The 16489-nt window shown below is 38.1% G+C and overlaps 1 protein-coding gene across 8 annotated transcripts in view; it reads right to left on the bottom strand.

Moving 5' to 3' along the window:
- The window catches only part of Cask (calcium/calmodulin dependent serine protein kinase), a 329031-nt gene that overhangs the window by 194506 nt on the left and 118036 nt on the right, over window positions 1-16489 (bottom strand). For all 8 annotated transcript variants that reach the window (XM_052170182.1, XM_052170184.1, XM_052170185.1 and 5 more), the window contains exon 3: window positions 3784-3889. In XM_052170182.1, the coding sequence (XP_052026142.1) occupies window positions 3784-3889 (106 nt within the window). The remainder of the gene's footprint in view (window positions 1-3783; window positions 3890-16489) is intronic.

Raw genomic sequence — 16489 nt, 5'->3', positions numbered from 1 at the left:
TCATTGGATTATTTTAATCATAATAGTATACAAAATTAGTCACAAAAATCTCATAAGGACTAACTGCATGAACACTAAGAGGCCCAAATGACAGATTTTATGACAACAAAGGACATCTTCTTGCTGGGCGGTGGTGGCACATGCCTTTAATCCCAACACTTGGGAGGCAGAGGCAGGCAAATATCTGAGTTCAAGGTCAGCCTGGTCTACAGGACAGCCAGGGCTGCACAGAGAAACCCTGTCTCAAAAATAAAAACCAACAACAAAACAAAAAGAAAGAAAAGAAAAGAAAAGAAAAGAAAAGAAAAGAAAAAAAAAGAAAAGAAAAGAAAAGAAGGAAGGAAAGAAAGAACATCTCTCTACTAGTCTACTAGTATTATATTAGGACCCCTTAATATAAGCAGAATGGGGGTCAAAACTTAGGTAAATTTTAACATGTTTCTTTCTGTACTTGACACTTTATGGTATATGATTAAATCTGCTTTTAGTTCTCTCAGAATAAAAATAAGGACAGAAACAGAGTTTGTGAGGGAAGAATCAAATTAAACCAGAAAAGTGATTTTAAAAGAATTATCTTAAAATTGAGTGGGATGTCGGCAGTCCTCTCTAGTCTCAAAGTAAGACCCTACCTTCAGTCCTTTTGGATGAATACAGCATCTCTTGAGTATAAGGAGACAAGTGTGTGCCCTGTGAAGAGAGGGACTGATGGGGTGAAGGATTTGTAAGGGCAGGACAGGGAGGAAAGGTGAGGGGGGGCTGCAATTGGGATGGAATATGAATTTTAAAAACTGACAGTGGTTTCATTCCTGGACTAAATCTTATCATTAGAGACCCTTTCTTAAAGGTAAAATTTGTCAGTTGTTGATTCTAGTGGTGGCCTGTAATGCCACAGTGAACAAGCACATATTCTTATAGATCACAGTCTTTCAAATAACTGCAGATACTGACTATGTTTTCCCGATATTGGCTTCGTAGAATACGAAAATCAATACAGTCCTGGGTATCCATGATTCCAATGTTTTATTTCTTTTTAAAGATTTATTTATTTTATTTATATGCGTACATTGTAGCTGTCTTTGGACACACCAGGAGATGGCGTCAGATCCCATTACAGATGGCTGTGAGCCACCAAGAGATGGAATGCCAGGACGGGGAAGCGGGAGTGGGCGGGTTGGTGTGCAGGGGGAGGGGGATGAAAAGGGGACTTTTTGGAGGGGAAACAAGGAAAGGAGATAACATTTAAAATGTAAAAAAGAAAATATCTAATTAAAAAAGGGGGGTTGGTTCTCACCTTCTCCTTGGTGGAGGCAGGGTTTCCCTCATTTTTTGCTGCACAGTGTACTTCGGGCTAGCTTGCTTGAGAGCTTCCAGCCTATTATGTGCTGAGGATCTAACTCAGGTCATCAGGACTGGGCAGCATGGCAAGAGCTTTTACCCACTGAAGCCGTCTTGCTGGGCTCCAGAACGAGGATGTTTTAAAGCAATCAATTTTCATTTCTTTCCTTACCTAGTCTGCCTGAAAACAGATTCTATGCTGTTACTTTTCCTTTCATATTTCTGGATTTACAATCTGCCTTCTCAAAAGAGCAACTGCTCTCCTATCCTCAAAAGCCTGTCTATCTTCAGTTGGGGAATGCAAAGTCCCTGGAGCTAGCCTAGAAGCAAAGCCAGCTGGGATCTGAGGGAGGAAAGGAGGGGCCACCTTACAGCTATACAATGCGTTCGTAGCAGAGCTTGGACTATTATAATTGAAAATCAATAGTCAGATGAATGTCATCGGGATGTCTATTAATGTTTTAATTTTATTTTAAAAAAAGAAGTTAGGCTTTTTTTCTTTGACAGAAATCAAATCTGCCTGACTGGCTCTATGAATTGACAGAGGATTTCCTTTGCCAGGTAGGTCACACAGTATACACTTCCTTAAATGTGAAGGAAATATAGCTAGAAGAACATTCGAAGTGCTGAAAGAAATTTTTCTTACAATAAAAGATTTAATTTTTATTTTAGATTTTATTTTATACATAGGTGTTTTTCTTGTATGTATATCTATGTGCCAAATACATGTCTGGGGCCTACAGAGGCCACAAGAGGACAAGGGATCTCCTACAATTTGAGTTATAGATAGTTGTGAGCTGCCATGTGGGTGCTAGGAATCTAACCCAGATTCTGCCCAGGAGCAGCTAGTCTTCTTAACCTCTGAGCCATCTCTCTAGCTCCATAATAGAAGTTTTTATATATCAACTTATAGCCGACCCAGCTCAAAGTCCTAGCATGTTTCCCAGTCAATGGTTTGAAGGCTGTTACTCTACAATGGGATTTCCAGGCATTTCTGTTCTGGTTATAGTCTTCTGTCAACACTGTAGTGCACTGCTTACTATGCATACTCCAGGGTGATAAAGCAGTGTATAAGGGTGGGGGTGTGGCTTTGTTTTGAATTCTATATACTTTCTAATTAATGTGGCCTAAGATTCTATTTAGGATTTCTAAGTTATTGCAAACAACTAATCAAAACATTTGTATCTTTTCCAGTATATAGTCACATATATAGCTGAACTTGTCGTTGATTTTCTTTGTTTCAGTTTTTTTGGATTCAAACCTCTACATAGATAGGTCATGTATTAGTGAGCCTTCTATAGGGTGCAACTTGTAAGATGCCTCCCTGAGGCTTCTACTTCTTGCTATGTAGGTCCTGGTATGTGAGCTTGATCCAATGACTCATTTCTAGCTAATAAAATATGCCAAAAGAGATGTTGTGCAACTTTGGGAATTAGGTTCTAAGGCTATCTTTGTTGCTTGCTATGTCAAAGCTAGTAGCCATCCTATTTTATGAAGAGGTCCACGTGCAATGGACAAGGAAATGCCTCAGGCCAATGGCTCTTGGGAACTGAGGTCCTCACTCATTACATGATTGCTAGCAGCCATGTGAATGAAATTGGAAGCAGATCTACCCTCAGTAGAGTCTTAAGATGTCTCTGGCCCTTAAATTAGCATCTTGTGAGAGATCTAGAGCCAGAGGATTTGTCTAAGTTGAACTTCATTCCTGATGCTCAGAGAGTGAGGTAATACATGAATATTGCTTAAAAGCCACTAAAGTTTAGAGTAATGTGTTATGAAGCAATAGACAATGAATACTTCATCTTATTTTGGTATCTTGGGTATTGAAGCTCATATAGCTTCCTTTTTCTATTTTCCTAACCAAAGTCAAGGGTCAATTTTAAATAGAAAAAGAATAAAGACAAAATATTGTATAATGTCATCCCATAAGGCCTTACATAATCTCTTTGGACATGGATCCAACCATCTACAGATTAGTTGTACCTGGCTCATACTGCTCCATCTTAAAGAAAATTATATAACTGTCAAAGTCACGTAGTGTATTGAAATCAAGATACTCTTAGTGGTGAAGTTTCCTTTTATGGCAATATGATTACATCAAAAGAGAAAGTTATGTGTGTTATTATACATTTTGAGTTGCCAGAGAGACTTCCTATGTGGAATCCTCTACTCTCATCTCCCTGTTCTTCACTAAGATGCACTCTAGGTTGTTTTAGAGCCTCTTCTCTGAAGTGTGATGAAATGCAAGGGTACTTGAATATGGCCAGCTTTTGTTTCCTTTGACATTTGTCCTAAAATGAGAAAATCCTTTTTCTTTTAATCTGTGACTTTAGGTCTCTTGAAACAGATGAGTCCACAACTGTTGCTAAACTTGAAGAAAAAGGTGTTAAGATTTTCTGCAACCAATATCACTTAAAACTTTACTCAAGAAATAAAATGTACACTCACAATTCAAAAACCATGTAAAGCATCCCATCTGAGCTATATGTCTCCAACAGCTCTACAATGTGTGGATGCTTCAGCATATGACAGATACTGGCTTCCCGCTTTAGATCTGCAAAACAAACACACAGCACACTTCATTAGGTAGGAACAAGAGACAATTAGAGTGAAGGATGAATGAATGGATGGATGTGATGTGATCTATGGTAACATGAAGACTTCTCTGTCTAAAAAGATGAAATCCCCCATTTAAACTACACTTATCTTCTCCCCCTTTCACATCGGTGGCAATACAACATTCCGTATCTTTGTCAGCTTCCATCCAGATACAGGAGGGAGCTCTTACTAATAAATGTTCTCATTACTTTGTGCACAGAAACAGCTTGTCCCAAAGTAAAATAAGTGCATGTATATTCCCACAAACTCTTGCAATCAAGTTTTTCAGCCTCCAAATTGATAACTTCCCCCTCAATCTGCTGATAAGTAAGTCAATTTATTGTTTTGAATTTTACTTTTGTCTTACTTTTCCTTAAGTCAGATAAGAATAAAATGTAGCATTTACAGACATTTCACAGAATTTATGTGGAATATAAAAAGAGATAGTATGGTTTACACAGAAAGGCACTGTTCCCAGAGTCAAAGTTAGAATGAATCAATTGATTAGTTTTTGCAGTGATGGAAATGGAATTCAGGGTCTTCTATATTATAAGTATGTGGTCTGCTGGTGAATTACAGCTCTAGCCTGGGAATTTTAAAAAGATTATCTATAAAACATGTTGACTAACTCAGGATCTTTTAAAGAACAAACAGATAATGCAGGTTCACTGCCATGTATAGGATGACAGTCCTCTTTGCAGCTGGGCATGGTAGCATCTGCTGTAATCCTATCACTTAGAAGGTAGAGGTAGGAGGATCAGGAGTTCAAGGCTACCTACACCTAGATAGTGAGTTTAAGGTCAACGTGGGCTACATGAGACAATATCTTACAAAAATAACAACAGCAAAACAACAACAAAATAATCCTATTTGGAAAACAAAATTAATATCAACATCCTCACAGTAAGGTTGGGCAGGGACATCACTTGTTTTGTGTATAACTAAAGTCTTCCAACACTAATAGTGCTATACCTGTCTGCTGACACATAAAGTACAATGTGGTATTGTTATATTTGAAAGTATAAGGAGAGACAAAAGAGTAAGAACTAAGTTCACACTGCACAATGCAATAGATGGCATGAACTCTTTCTTGTTTATTAATTCAAACTTAGTCCTGTCATCAAGAGCAGTGGCTGCAGAAAGGACCTTACAAAACCTACTCACATATAGGCAACAGAAAGAAAAGAAGGCAGTGCAGAATAGGTACCATGAGAAACAGAAAGACTGACAATACCATGTTAAGAAAGTCAAGGGCATAGAGAAAATAAAGGTATCTAAAGGTTGGAATCTGAGAAAAAGCCATGAACATTCTGAGCTGGTAAAGTTCCAAGAAGAGGTCAGTCAGTGTCTGGGACTAGTGAAGTCCTGGGTGAATGTGCACTACTGACATGTATACAGCCATGTCAAGGACTCCAAGGCCGGTCCCAGGCCCACGGGAGTGGCACAACCTTCCCCAAGTCAGGCTCAGAGGGATGACAAAGCCTTCCCGGGGTCCAAGTGGAAATGTTGAACACCTAAGAAATAAAGGTGGCTATGCAGGGAGCAAGTGGAGTCCTGAGTGATTGTGTGTGGTTGACAAGGGCATACATGGCAAGGACTCCAATGCCTTAGACCCATGGGAAATGGAGAAAGTTCTCTTGGCTTAGGCTCCAGAAAATGGCAAAGCTTTCTCTCCTGGTCTAAGTGTGAACATGAAAGTGTATGCAGAAACTGCCCACAGTAGCTTTCTCTCCCTTCCCCACAATGTTTACAGCCTGGGGACTGTTTCTGTTCAGACACAGCTCCTGTTATGACTGCCAAACATGCCTGCTTGATTTAGCTGTATACCATAAGCCCTGCTGCCTCTTTGATTCAGCTGTATATGACAATCATGCTGAGCTTGGGGGTTGGGGGACTACTGCAGCTTCTCTATCCCACTTGATCCCATCTTTTCTTGTGTCTGTCTGCTTTCCTTCCGTCATCACCCCTAGTCAGGGTCTTGGAAGGATGTGGCAGGTCAGGGCTGAACTGGGTATACAAGAGACAATTATTTAATGTTAGATTAAAACTTATCATTTCTCTCACTGAGCTGAAAACTCCAACCTTACTGATAAGGAAACTCCCTCAGGATTGGAAAGCTGTTCAAGATCACACCCTCTCCAGCCCTCACAGGAGTGAGCTTTGAACCCTGACTCTGAAGTCAGCAAGCTTGCACTATGCTATCTTATGGATGTGGGCGTGACCACAGTTAAAGAATCTGGAGAGAAAAAAAGAAAGGAAGGCAGAAAAGCTAGTAGAAGAAATGGCTGGGCCAAAGCAGCTTTTGCTTGTGTGCTCACTGTGGTTGTGAAGGAAACACTGTGAGGCTGAAAGTGGCCCTGCACTGATAAAAAGTCCACAGACTCGAGTCAGAAAGAGTTCTGCCTTTGTCTCTGCCACGTGAATATCGAGTATTGATTTCTATAGATGACTTGCTTTTAGTCAACGGAATGGGAATGGCGAGAGGCCATGCGGTCCCTTCAGAGTCTACTAATTGGTTTCAAAGGGCAGTGCTAAGATCACAACAAGAAGCCATGTGGGAGAGGACCAAGTAAAGTACAGCATGTGGGGGAAGGGGCCAAAGTGTGTGTGTGTGTGTCTGTGTGTGTGTGTTCACCTCAAAAAAAGAAAAAGAAAAGAAAAGACTGGGGCCCAGGAAAAAATGCAGTTATGTTCCAAGGGAGCTGGGAAGGCCCCACGGGGCAGGGAGTGGAGCAGTGGCTGGGCTTGTGCAGAGAGCTGCTAACTAACCATGAAGAAGGTCTTTAACAAGTGTGTGGAAGGGCCAAACTCAGCCAAAGGCCATCAGATGCCTGGACGGCTCTCTCCTCTCAACCCAACTCCAGGGAATACTTGGAGAGTTTTCTAACTTCTCATCTTCTCTCTTAGCTTCTCATTTTCTCAGAAGTCACCCTTTCATACGCCTGTTTTTCACATTAGTGACTCTTCCTTCGTTGCTGTTCTGACGAGAGGCAGTTTTAACTCTGCTCTGACACTCCTGAGGCAAATACATTCAGTGTTTGCCACAATCCAGCCTAGTCTCTTTCCCCCCGCACTGTAGTTTCTTTGCCATTTTGCTCCTTTCATGCAAGTACACCAAGCTTCAGTTCCCACTCAGCTACATGACAGCTTTGTTACACTGAAAGCTTTTAGTAGAAACCGATCTGCCAAACGCCCCCTGCGCTCGCTCGCTTGCTCGCTTGGCATGGCGAAGGGCTGAAAAAGCTCTTGGTTTAATACCTACCACTCTCCAAACAAAGGCAGAATTTCTGGGGCCCCTGCTTTCCAATAACAATGTGACATAAATGCCAGTGAATCTGACATTTTGTAGCCAAAACTGATGTCAGGATAGCATAAAACTGACAATATGAAAATCAATCTGAGATGATAGGGAGGGCAATGTAAAAAAAAAAAAAAAAAGCATAATTGTTTTCCACAATTCAAGTATCAAGTAAAAAGTGCAAATAAAAACCATACTTTTAAAAAACAAGTATCAAAATAAAAATTAAAGATATCAAAAGGCACAAATATATTGTATATGCATGTAAACTGCAGATTCCAAAAGTAGGTTCTTTGAAAGTGTGAGTAAGGAAATGTGTACCTGGTGAGTGCTATTAAGTCAATGATGACATAGTGGGGTAAAACTACTGTTTGCCTACATAGTGACTCATGAGGCAGGGATGGAAGAGCTGGGAAGCACAACTGTGACTGCTTACAGATGCTAGCATGAAACACACCTGTGAGGAACGTGGCTTAGTAGGCCATCTCTGCGTGGTTAGTAACCGGCAGCCTGCGCCTTCCTCCCTTCCCCCTTCTCTCTTCCCGTTTCCTTAGGAAATTTTTGAAAGAGACTTTCAATTCTTGATTTCTATATTTAGTGCCCTCACATTTAACTATGTAACTATATTTAATCAACTCATTTCCTTTTAAAAGAGGCACTAATGATACTTAATTTTATAACTCAAGTCAGTAACATATTTAAATTAAATCAGCATACTATACAAACTTAAAACTACTATTAATTTCCTAAGAAGTTTGGGCTGACCAACAGCAATAACATCGTGTGTGCCGTTGCGTGGTACTAATAAATAGTGCTGTGTATGGCACTAGGACTGGTTTATCAGTCTCTTAAATAAGGAAAACCTAGAGAATCTGTCTCAGTAATAAGTTTAAAAAGCAATTTTCCTGAAAAATTTTATTATTCATTTTACAACCACTTATTAGAGTTCATAAAAATTGGGCACCATTTAGTGCTGTAATTCTGCAGCAAGCTTATTTGACAATGGGTAAGAACTAGCTTTGATATTTATAAATATGATTAAAGGAGCAATTTCAACAAGGTTTAGCTTTGGAATGGCAATTGCAATCTCAGTATCTGTACTTAAAAAGCCTACACATAAGAGTTTGGTTACCAGGAACCTTCAATGAAGATTAGATCAGCTATTTTAATAAATATCATATTTGACCAAATGCATGAAAAATATTATTTGAACACATACTTTAAAATTAATAAAAATAAAATGTTCTATGCTCTTTGAGAGTCAGTGTGTCTTATACTTAGTCTATATAAAAATAGTCTAGTCACAATTTAAGTGCTTAACAGCAACATGTGAGTAGCAGCTACAAATGGTACATTTCGAGAGAAATTGATTTGGTTTTTTATTACCTTTACTTATTTATCTATGTGTTCATGTGCACATCAGAAGACAATTTCTGGAAGTCAGTTCTCTTATTCCACCATGTGTTTCGGGAATGTTCTCAGGTCATCAGGCTTGATGGCAAGGGACTTGATCTGCCTGGCCATCTCACCAGCCCAATTTGCATTAATTCTTATCTTTTTCTATGACCCCTCCCCTATCAAATTCATACCCTTGCACTGCCAGGTAAGCATTCTACCCATAAGCTATATACCACAAGCTCTCTTGTGCCATTCTTGGACAGACATTTGCAGTTAATAATTTAAAAAAGAATCTAAATTTAATTATGTGTAAATCAAGAGTGTCTATAAAAGAAAACTTTATAGTTTGTCTTAATAACTATAATTTATCAATTAATAAGGAAATCTGAAGTTTTCTACTATTGCTAATCTAAATCATTTATTTTTTCTGTCATTTAAAATTATTTTTATTTTGCTTAATTTACCAAACAAGATGGTATATAGTTGTATACACTGAATATAGCTGTGTGCTTCAAAACTTAATGGAATGCATTTGTTTTATAGATTCTAACACTAGAATATGCAATAAAATATTTGAGATTTTCATTAGTGATTTTCAAGCACCCACTTCAAGTCCTTAGTAAACAATTGTGATCACCCCTGTGTGTGCGCACGCGTGTGTGTGTGTGTGTGTGTGTGTGTGTGTGTGTGTGTGCGTGTGTGTGTGTGTGTATGTGTGTGATCTCATTTTACAAAGAAAATGAGGTCATAGTTCAAAGATATAAGTTGCTGAAAAAAATCACATAATTTCTAACTAAAGGACAAGATTAATAATAAAAGCCCAGTGCTCTTGACATGACAGCACAATGACACCCGGGACTGTGTAGTTTACATATGCCCCAAGATCTAACTGGGGAATAATGCTAACCCGATAATACATGCCTGGCTGTGCAGCTAGCAAAACTGGTCTACACTCCAGCTTCTTCCTGTTACACTGTCACCACTGACAGCCAGAAACCTGACATGGACTTCCTGACAAAGCACAGAAATACTCTCATCCACTTCTAAATAATATCTTAAGTTGTATCATAAACTCAACAGTTAAAATTCACTAAGAGCTGACCCAAGCTCTAAATTCAAACACAATATCCTAGAAATAATTAGGGCCAGTAGTAATATGTTTTATTTAAACAAATGTTAATAACAAAATAAGTAAATGAAATCAATATTGATAACATTTTCCTTGCTGTCATAAAATTAATAACCACATGATGTTTTAAGAAAGGAATTTAAGCAGAACCTTGGAGAAGTTACTTTAGTAAAGTCATTTGCTGCTGCTGAGTTCCACCTTCATATAATAACCAATGTGAAGGCTAAAGTGCAGTTCAGATTTACTTTAATAATGCTATTTTTCTTTGAGTCAAGAAATACCTTCTCAACTAGTAATGATCTGAGGCCTGGACAGATCCTCACGAGTTATTTCTTTAATAATGCTATTTTTCTTTAAGTCAAGAAATACCTTCTCAACTAGTAATGATCTGAGGCCTGGATAGATCCTCAAGAGTTATTTCTTTGCTCTTTTACACATTTTACTACTACCTCTACAAATTCTATTATTTCTTTTCACACACAGAGCTCTGTGCATTTTCTAATTTCGTTGTGTTCTTGCCCACCTTTTATTTCTACAAGCTAAATTCTCTTTTGTCTTTTGAATGAAGAAATGGAACTGAGGATATTTGACTAGCAAGTTTTGTTGTTGTTTTCTCAACTAGAGAAATGTGAATTGATTAGAAATTACTCTTAATTGCATCGAGTATTTCAAAATGAATGAAATTTTGATAATATATTTCTCTGAGTTTTGGGTTCTGGTTCAATGTAACTAACACATTAAACCATACTGCCCAGTTTAATATTAAATTCAAACTAAATCCAATACTATATTACAAATACCAATCATCTATAAAGCCAATTATTGTGATAACTGCTTGTTTCTCTTTTTCATTAGGATGAGTTATTAAATAGTTGCCTAAAAATGTTACTTATTTACTTTGGTTTTAAGTTATAAAACAGTCAGAACATTCCTAATCTATATTTAAGTACTAAAAATCATTGATCTTGGCCTGTGGGATGGGAGAGAGCATGGAAGCCAAAATATAGGTTGCAGAAGCCCGGGTTCAGGTGGTGGATCCACAGGGATCCATTACCAGATGATTTATAACTTAGAATAGCTTACAAATTAAGATGCTAGTTGTTGTGCCCAGCGATTGTGTTACCTGTTGATTCTGAACTAAGTTTGTGTGGTGTTTTCCTTCATGCGGTGACTCAACTGGGGCCCAGAGAGAAAGCAAGTTTTCACCTGCCTGACAGACTCCATCCAGAGGTCCCCTGTGGAGCTGCTGAACTCTGGACTTGCTGAAAGCTAATGCTAACCAGTTCAGTTAACGTGATTTCTCCATCTTTCATCTAGATCGGCTAATCAGATGACTTTGATAAATACCCTACTGCTCAGCCTTCCTGGGATCCTTTTCAGTGTCCTAATGTCAGCAGAAAGCAAATACAGAAGGGAGATATGGCATCCATTATCCCACCTTTTTATTTATTTATTTTTTGTCAAAAAAGAACCCATCCCCCAACCATGGTACACTCTGAAAATAACCCCATATCTCTTGTCAGGTTTTGTAACAACTCCTGTATCCTTGCCTAGTGTATTGATGATTGGGCAAATGAATGTTTCTATGTCTGGACATTTGTTTAATGTAACTCATGACAATTGCACTGTAATGTAACTTTCTATGATGGTAATTTGATTAACTGTATACCTGGCATTGTACAAGGAAATTCTTTTATGGTATTTTATCAACATTCATTTGTTTTACTTCCAGTTAATAGTTCAAAACATTGGTATCCTGATAGAGGCTTACATGTGTTGAAGGAAATTTTAAAAAGTTTTGAGTAAACCTAATGATTTGTCTAAAAGATGCTAAACCCCTGAAATTCAATGCTGCAAAAGCTGCCTCTGAATGGTTAGAGCAATTGAGGAAGAACTCACCTTCCTGGTTTTCTTGGACTCATTTAGCCTTTTCAGTACTTGCCTTGGGTGCTCTAATGGTTAAAGGATTATACCTGTTGCCACTTGTGGTTAAGTGTGCTCTCCATTTCTTTTTGAAAATCCATACAGATCTCCAATATATGTGGCTCAAAACTGTAAGCTAATAGGTTATATACCTGATTACAGAGGCTAGTAATTAAAGGGTAAGATGATCTCATAGGTGGATCAACCTAAGACAGGGCATGAATGCTAGGATTCATGTGAAATGCCAAATCTTTTAAATTCAGACTCCATTTTAGAGAACCTGACCTAAGTTTGAACTCAGGTAAACTATCTGGTTGGTACCTAGCATTAATTTCCAAGTTGCCCCCTAACAAAACCCAAGCCTAGCTCCAGTCTCTAGGCTAATCTCCAACAAGACCAGAATCTCCAGGTTACACCCCCAACAAGACCAATGTCTCCAGGTTATTCCCCCAACAAGCCTGCACCCCAGGTTACAAGCTCACCCCTGCCTAATGACCACCAATGCAGAAGGGAGCAAAAGTTTAGTTTATGATATGACTCCCAGCACCAGCCAACTATGTTAAAGGCCACAGTAGCTTTCCAATTAGATGCTTGCACATGTATGCCCTGCTTGCTGCTTACTATAAAGCCTGGCCCCATAGATATTTGGGTCTCCTCCACCACCAAAACCATCCTACGTGATGGTGGTGCATTGGGGGAGGGACGAGCTAGCTCAAATAGAATAAAGACCCTGCTGTGAGTGACATCAAAAAAATCATTGATATTACTAATTGGATATTAATAAATGTTCCAGGCGACAAATTCAAAGCTCTTTGTTAATATTTATCTTCTGACACATTAAAGTGTCTTTAAAGAAAAGCATCTGCTTAAAAGCCATTTGTGGGTAAGAATCAACATTAGATTAAAATCAAACCAACTTATTTGTTTCAGGAAATATAGCCTTCAGTATTCTGTGCAAGGAGTCACTCAACCATGAACATGGTGGAAGTCTTTTGGGGGATCCAACTAATAAAACATGTTAATCAGACAGCTAAAAGAATAAGGCAGAGGTAACTGAGAGCCAGAGCAAATCAAGCTCAGTGCTTCATTTTCTCAACTGTATGAATGATGATTGAGAATATATTTTATGCATGATAATAACAAAATACAATGTTCCTAATGTCTCTAATAGGTACAGTTCTCAGCTTGCTTTTCATTTGAGGAGGTGTAAACCAAGGAAGGGAAGATCAGAGCATTTTAGGATGATAAAAACCAGACACCTATTTCAACATTGTATTTTTCACTTTATAAAAGGAAATTGGAGAAATCCTACACACACACACACACACACACACACACATTAGTAGATGAGGATGCTTTGTAAGAAGATGAAATTTATTCATTTGTTAAAGCTCATTGAACCACAGACTTAGATGGGTTTATTTTATTGTACATAAATTTAATCCAATAGTTTAAATAGCAAAAAAGTTATAATAAAACAGGAGTTCAACTAAGTTGTCAAAGTAACACTCACATACCTAGTATATAATAGTTCCTGATTATGTTGTCTAGATTTACTTCCTATTTTTATTTATTGATAAATAAATGTACTGGGGATCCCCCAAAAGATACACACCAGGATAAATTTCCTTACCACTTACTTCTCTCCACCAAGCCTTTCTCCATTATGAAGCCATTGCAAGTGAGGTCAAAAACAACTCATGATATAGTTTAATATATAAATAAGTAAATAACTAAGACTAAGGATGTCTATGGTACAGTGAAATTATCACCAATGGTTTTAATTACACAGCATTCCCCATCTAGTCATAAAATGCTTTTGTCAACAAAATATCATAGAACAGTATACAAACTATGCACTGTAGTTAGCATCTGTAATCCCTGCAATTGTGAGTCCAAGGCAGAAGGACTGCAAGGCATGGGCTACAGAGTGAAAGTCTCTCAAAAAGAAGTATGAAAAAAATTATATCAAAAGTATCACTTTTTGGCATTAATGTGGAAAGCACCAATGGAAAGAAAAGGCAGATGTTTTATTAAACACTGTAAAATCAGGGAGAGAGATATAGCTACAAATTCATATATACAACCACCAAATTATTTGTATACTTTATTTTGATGGTCTACTAACAAAATATTATCAAGAGAAGCTTGCTAACAGGTATAGGTAAATAGCGATTTAGTCTTAACTTTCTTTTTAAGATTTATTTATTTTATGTATTTGAGTACACTGTCATTGTCTTCAGACACACCAGAATAAAGGATCCCATTATAGATGGTTGTGAGCCACCATGTGGCTGCTGGAATTGAACTCAGGACCTCTGGAAGAGCAGTCAATGCTCTTGACCGATAAGCCATATATAGCCTTTCTTTTTTTTAATTAGATATTTACTTTATTTACATTTCAAATGTTATCCCCTTTCCTCTTTACCCCTCCGAAAATCACCTATCCCATCTCTCTCCCCTTTTTTACCAACCCCCCTCCTACTTCCCTGACCTGGAATTCCTCTACACTAGCATCCGATCCTTCACAGGACTACTGGTGTCTCCTCCCATTGATTGATATCCAAGGCCATCCTCTGCTGCATATGCATCTGGAGCCATAGGTCCCTCCATGTGTATCTTTGGTTGGTGATTTAGTCCCTGGGAGCTCTGGGAGTACATATTGTTGTTCCTCCTATGGGGCTGCAAACCTCTTCAGCTCCTTGGGTCCTTTCTCTAGTTCCTCCATTGGGGACCCTGTGCTCAGTCCAATGGTTGGCTGAGAGCCGTGGGTGTTTTGATCTCCCTTTTAAGGACCAAAGTATCCACACTTTGGTCTTCCTTCTTCTTGAGCTTCAGTCTTAACTTTTTAAACCAGTCACAAAGCTTTGAAAAATACTACAAAAATTTTAGTTCAAAGTAGAATCACCCAGCAGTTGCCGGAAAGTGGCAAAAAGATGTTTTATACATAATAAAACTCTGGTGTAAGGGAAGATCCTTCTGAAAGGGCTCTATTTTCTCAGTGTTTTAATAAATTTTAGGTATATTATACTGTCTTGTCCTCATAAACCTTTCATTTTATCATTGGTAAAAATAAGGAAGTATCTTATTTAGTACTCAAAATATAGTAGCTATCTAGATACACAATTTAAAACTTATTTGGAGCTAGAATTCATTTCAGAAAGTCTGTTGAAATAGTAGGTGTTCTTCCTCCAAAGAGCCTTCAGTGACATTTGAGGGAAGCACAAAAGCTATGAGTAAGGTCAGGATCAAGACAGGTAATTGTCTAACGTACCTCCTGGCTGTTATTACACGAGGAACTCAGGCTCTGTCGTGTACTCCAGGAATGAACAGTTTTGAGAATAACTGCTGGGGTTTCAAAGAATAAAACTCTCATAACATTTCAGCTGTTTGCTGCCAAACCCAGCACTGTGCTATGTGAAATGTGTAAAACTACCATTAACTGTGTCCCTCTATTCTTTGAAAAAAATTATAAGAAGTTCCCTTGGGGACATTCTATGCAGTCCAATTTGCTGTTTCCCATCTTGATATCAAAATAATATAAATTATGTACTAATTAGTGTATAAATGTTTACAAGAATGAAATAAATATATTTTAGAGTGTCTGCCAAATAATGACACTGAAGCTCTTCTCTAGTTTTTGTAGGCAGGACGCCAGAATGTGCATTTTCTTACCCTGTAAAGAACATACATTTATAATCAATCTTCTTTCCTCATTTTTTTTTCTCTGAATAGCTCTTTTGCCAGTTCATAAAACTGGAGATGAATAAAATAAAGTTCCCTTAACAATTGAGTTTGAGAGGTAGAGGCTTCTCATATCTGATTCACACATAGCTGAGTGGAATCATCTGAGCTAGTGAAAACAGTCCAATGCAAGGCAGATAGACCGGCCTCAACTCCTCTTCATTTTAAGAATCAGTGGTCACTTAGTCGTAACAAAAGCCTTAACTCATGACACAACATTATAGTAAACAGTTACAATGGACACTTTATTTAGAACATTCTAGATAATGGCTCATTTCATATTAAGTTTTATAGCAGCTTTTTTGGGTTCGCTTAGGACTTTCCTGGCCACAGTCCTGAGGGCCCTATGTCTTGGAAAGATACCCTTAGTCACAGCAAATCAGGCCCATCACATTAGTCCATAGATCTGGCATGTACCTTTCAAAGCACTGACAGTTTCTGTAGGAAGGTACTGTGCTGATAGTATGACAGACTTGTAGTCAAAGGTCCATTTAAAAATCCTGTCCCCAACAACCAGTAGCTGTACCACCCTTATACATATATGAGCCTTATATTCCTCATCTGTACAATGGGAAAAGTAAGAGAACAACTTCTATTCAGGATCGTGGAGAAGTAAGAGTTCATAAAGCACAGGAAAGCACTTTGGTACATAACATGTAACATGGTTCTTTTTTCTTTGACCATTTTCGATAAAAATTATTCCTTCCTATCTTTACCAAAATCATTTGAACCAAGTTTAAAGACAAAAAGATGGCAATGAGACTACCCATCCCTAAGCCACACTGTTATACAGTTCAATTCAACTTTAACACTGTACTTTTTCATCTATAACTTTTCGGGAAATCATTCATTTCTTGGAGGTATCCTCAGAGAAACCACTGCTTCTTCCCTTTGTAGTCACAGCTGCATCACCTGTCCATTGTCTTTCTGCATCACCTGCCAAAACAATTTCCCTTCCTGCTATTAGCCTGGTTTCAGTCTTCATCAACTCTTGTCTGGACCACAGTAATGATCATCTAATATGCTCCTTTACCTTCAGTTTCTTCTTTTCATTTGACTCATTA

The sequence above is a fragment of the Apodemus sylvaticus genome, chromosome X (assembly GCF_947179515.1).
Source record: "Apodemus sylvaticus chromosome X, mApoSyl1.1, whole genome shotgun sequence".
Lineage (NCBI taxonomy): Eukaryota > Metazoa > Chordata > Mammalia > Rodentia > Muridae > Apodemus > Apodemus sylvaticus.
Note: the sequence above shows the minus strand (reverse complement) of the source record. Positions and strands in the feature narration are given on the sequence as shown.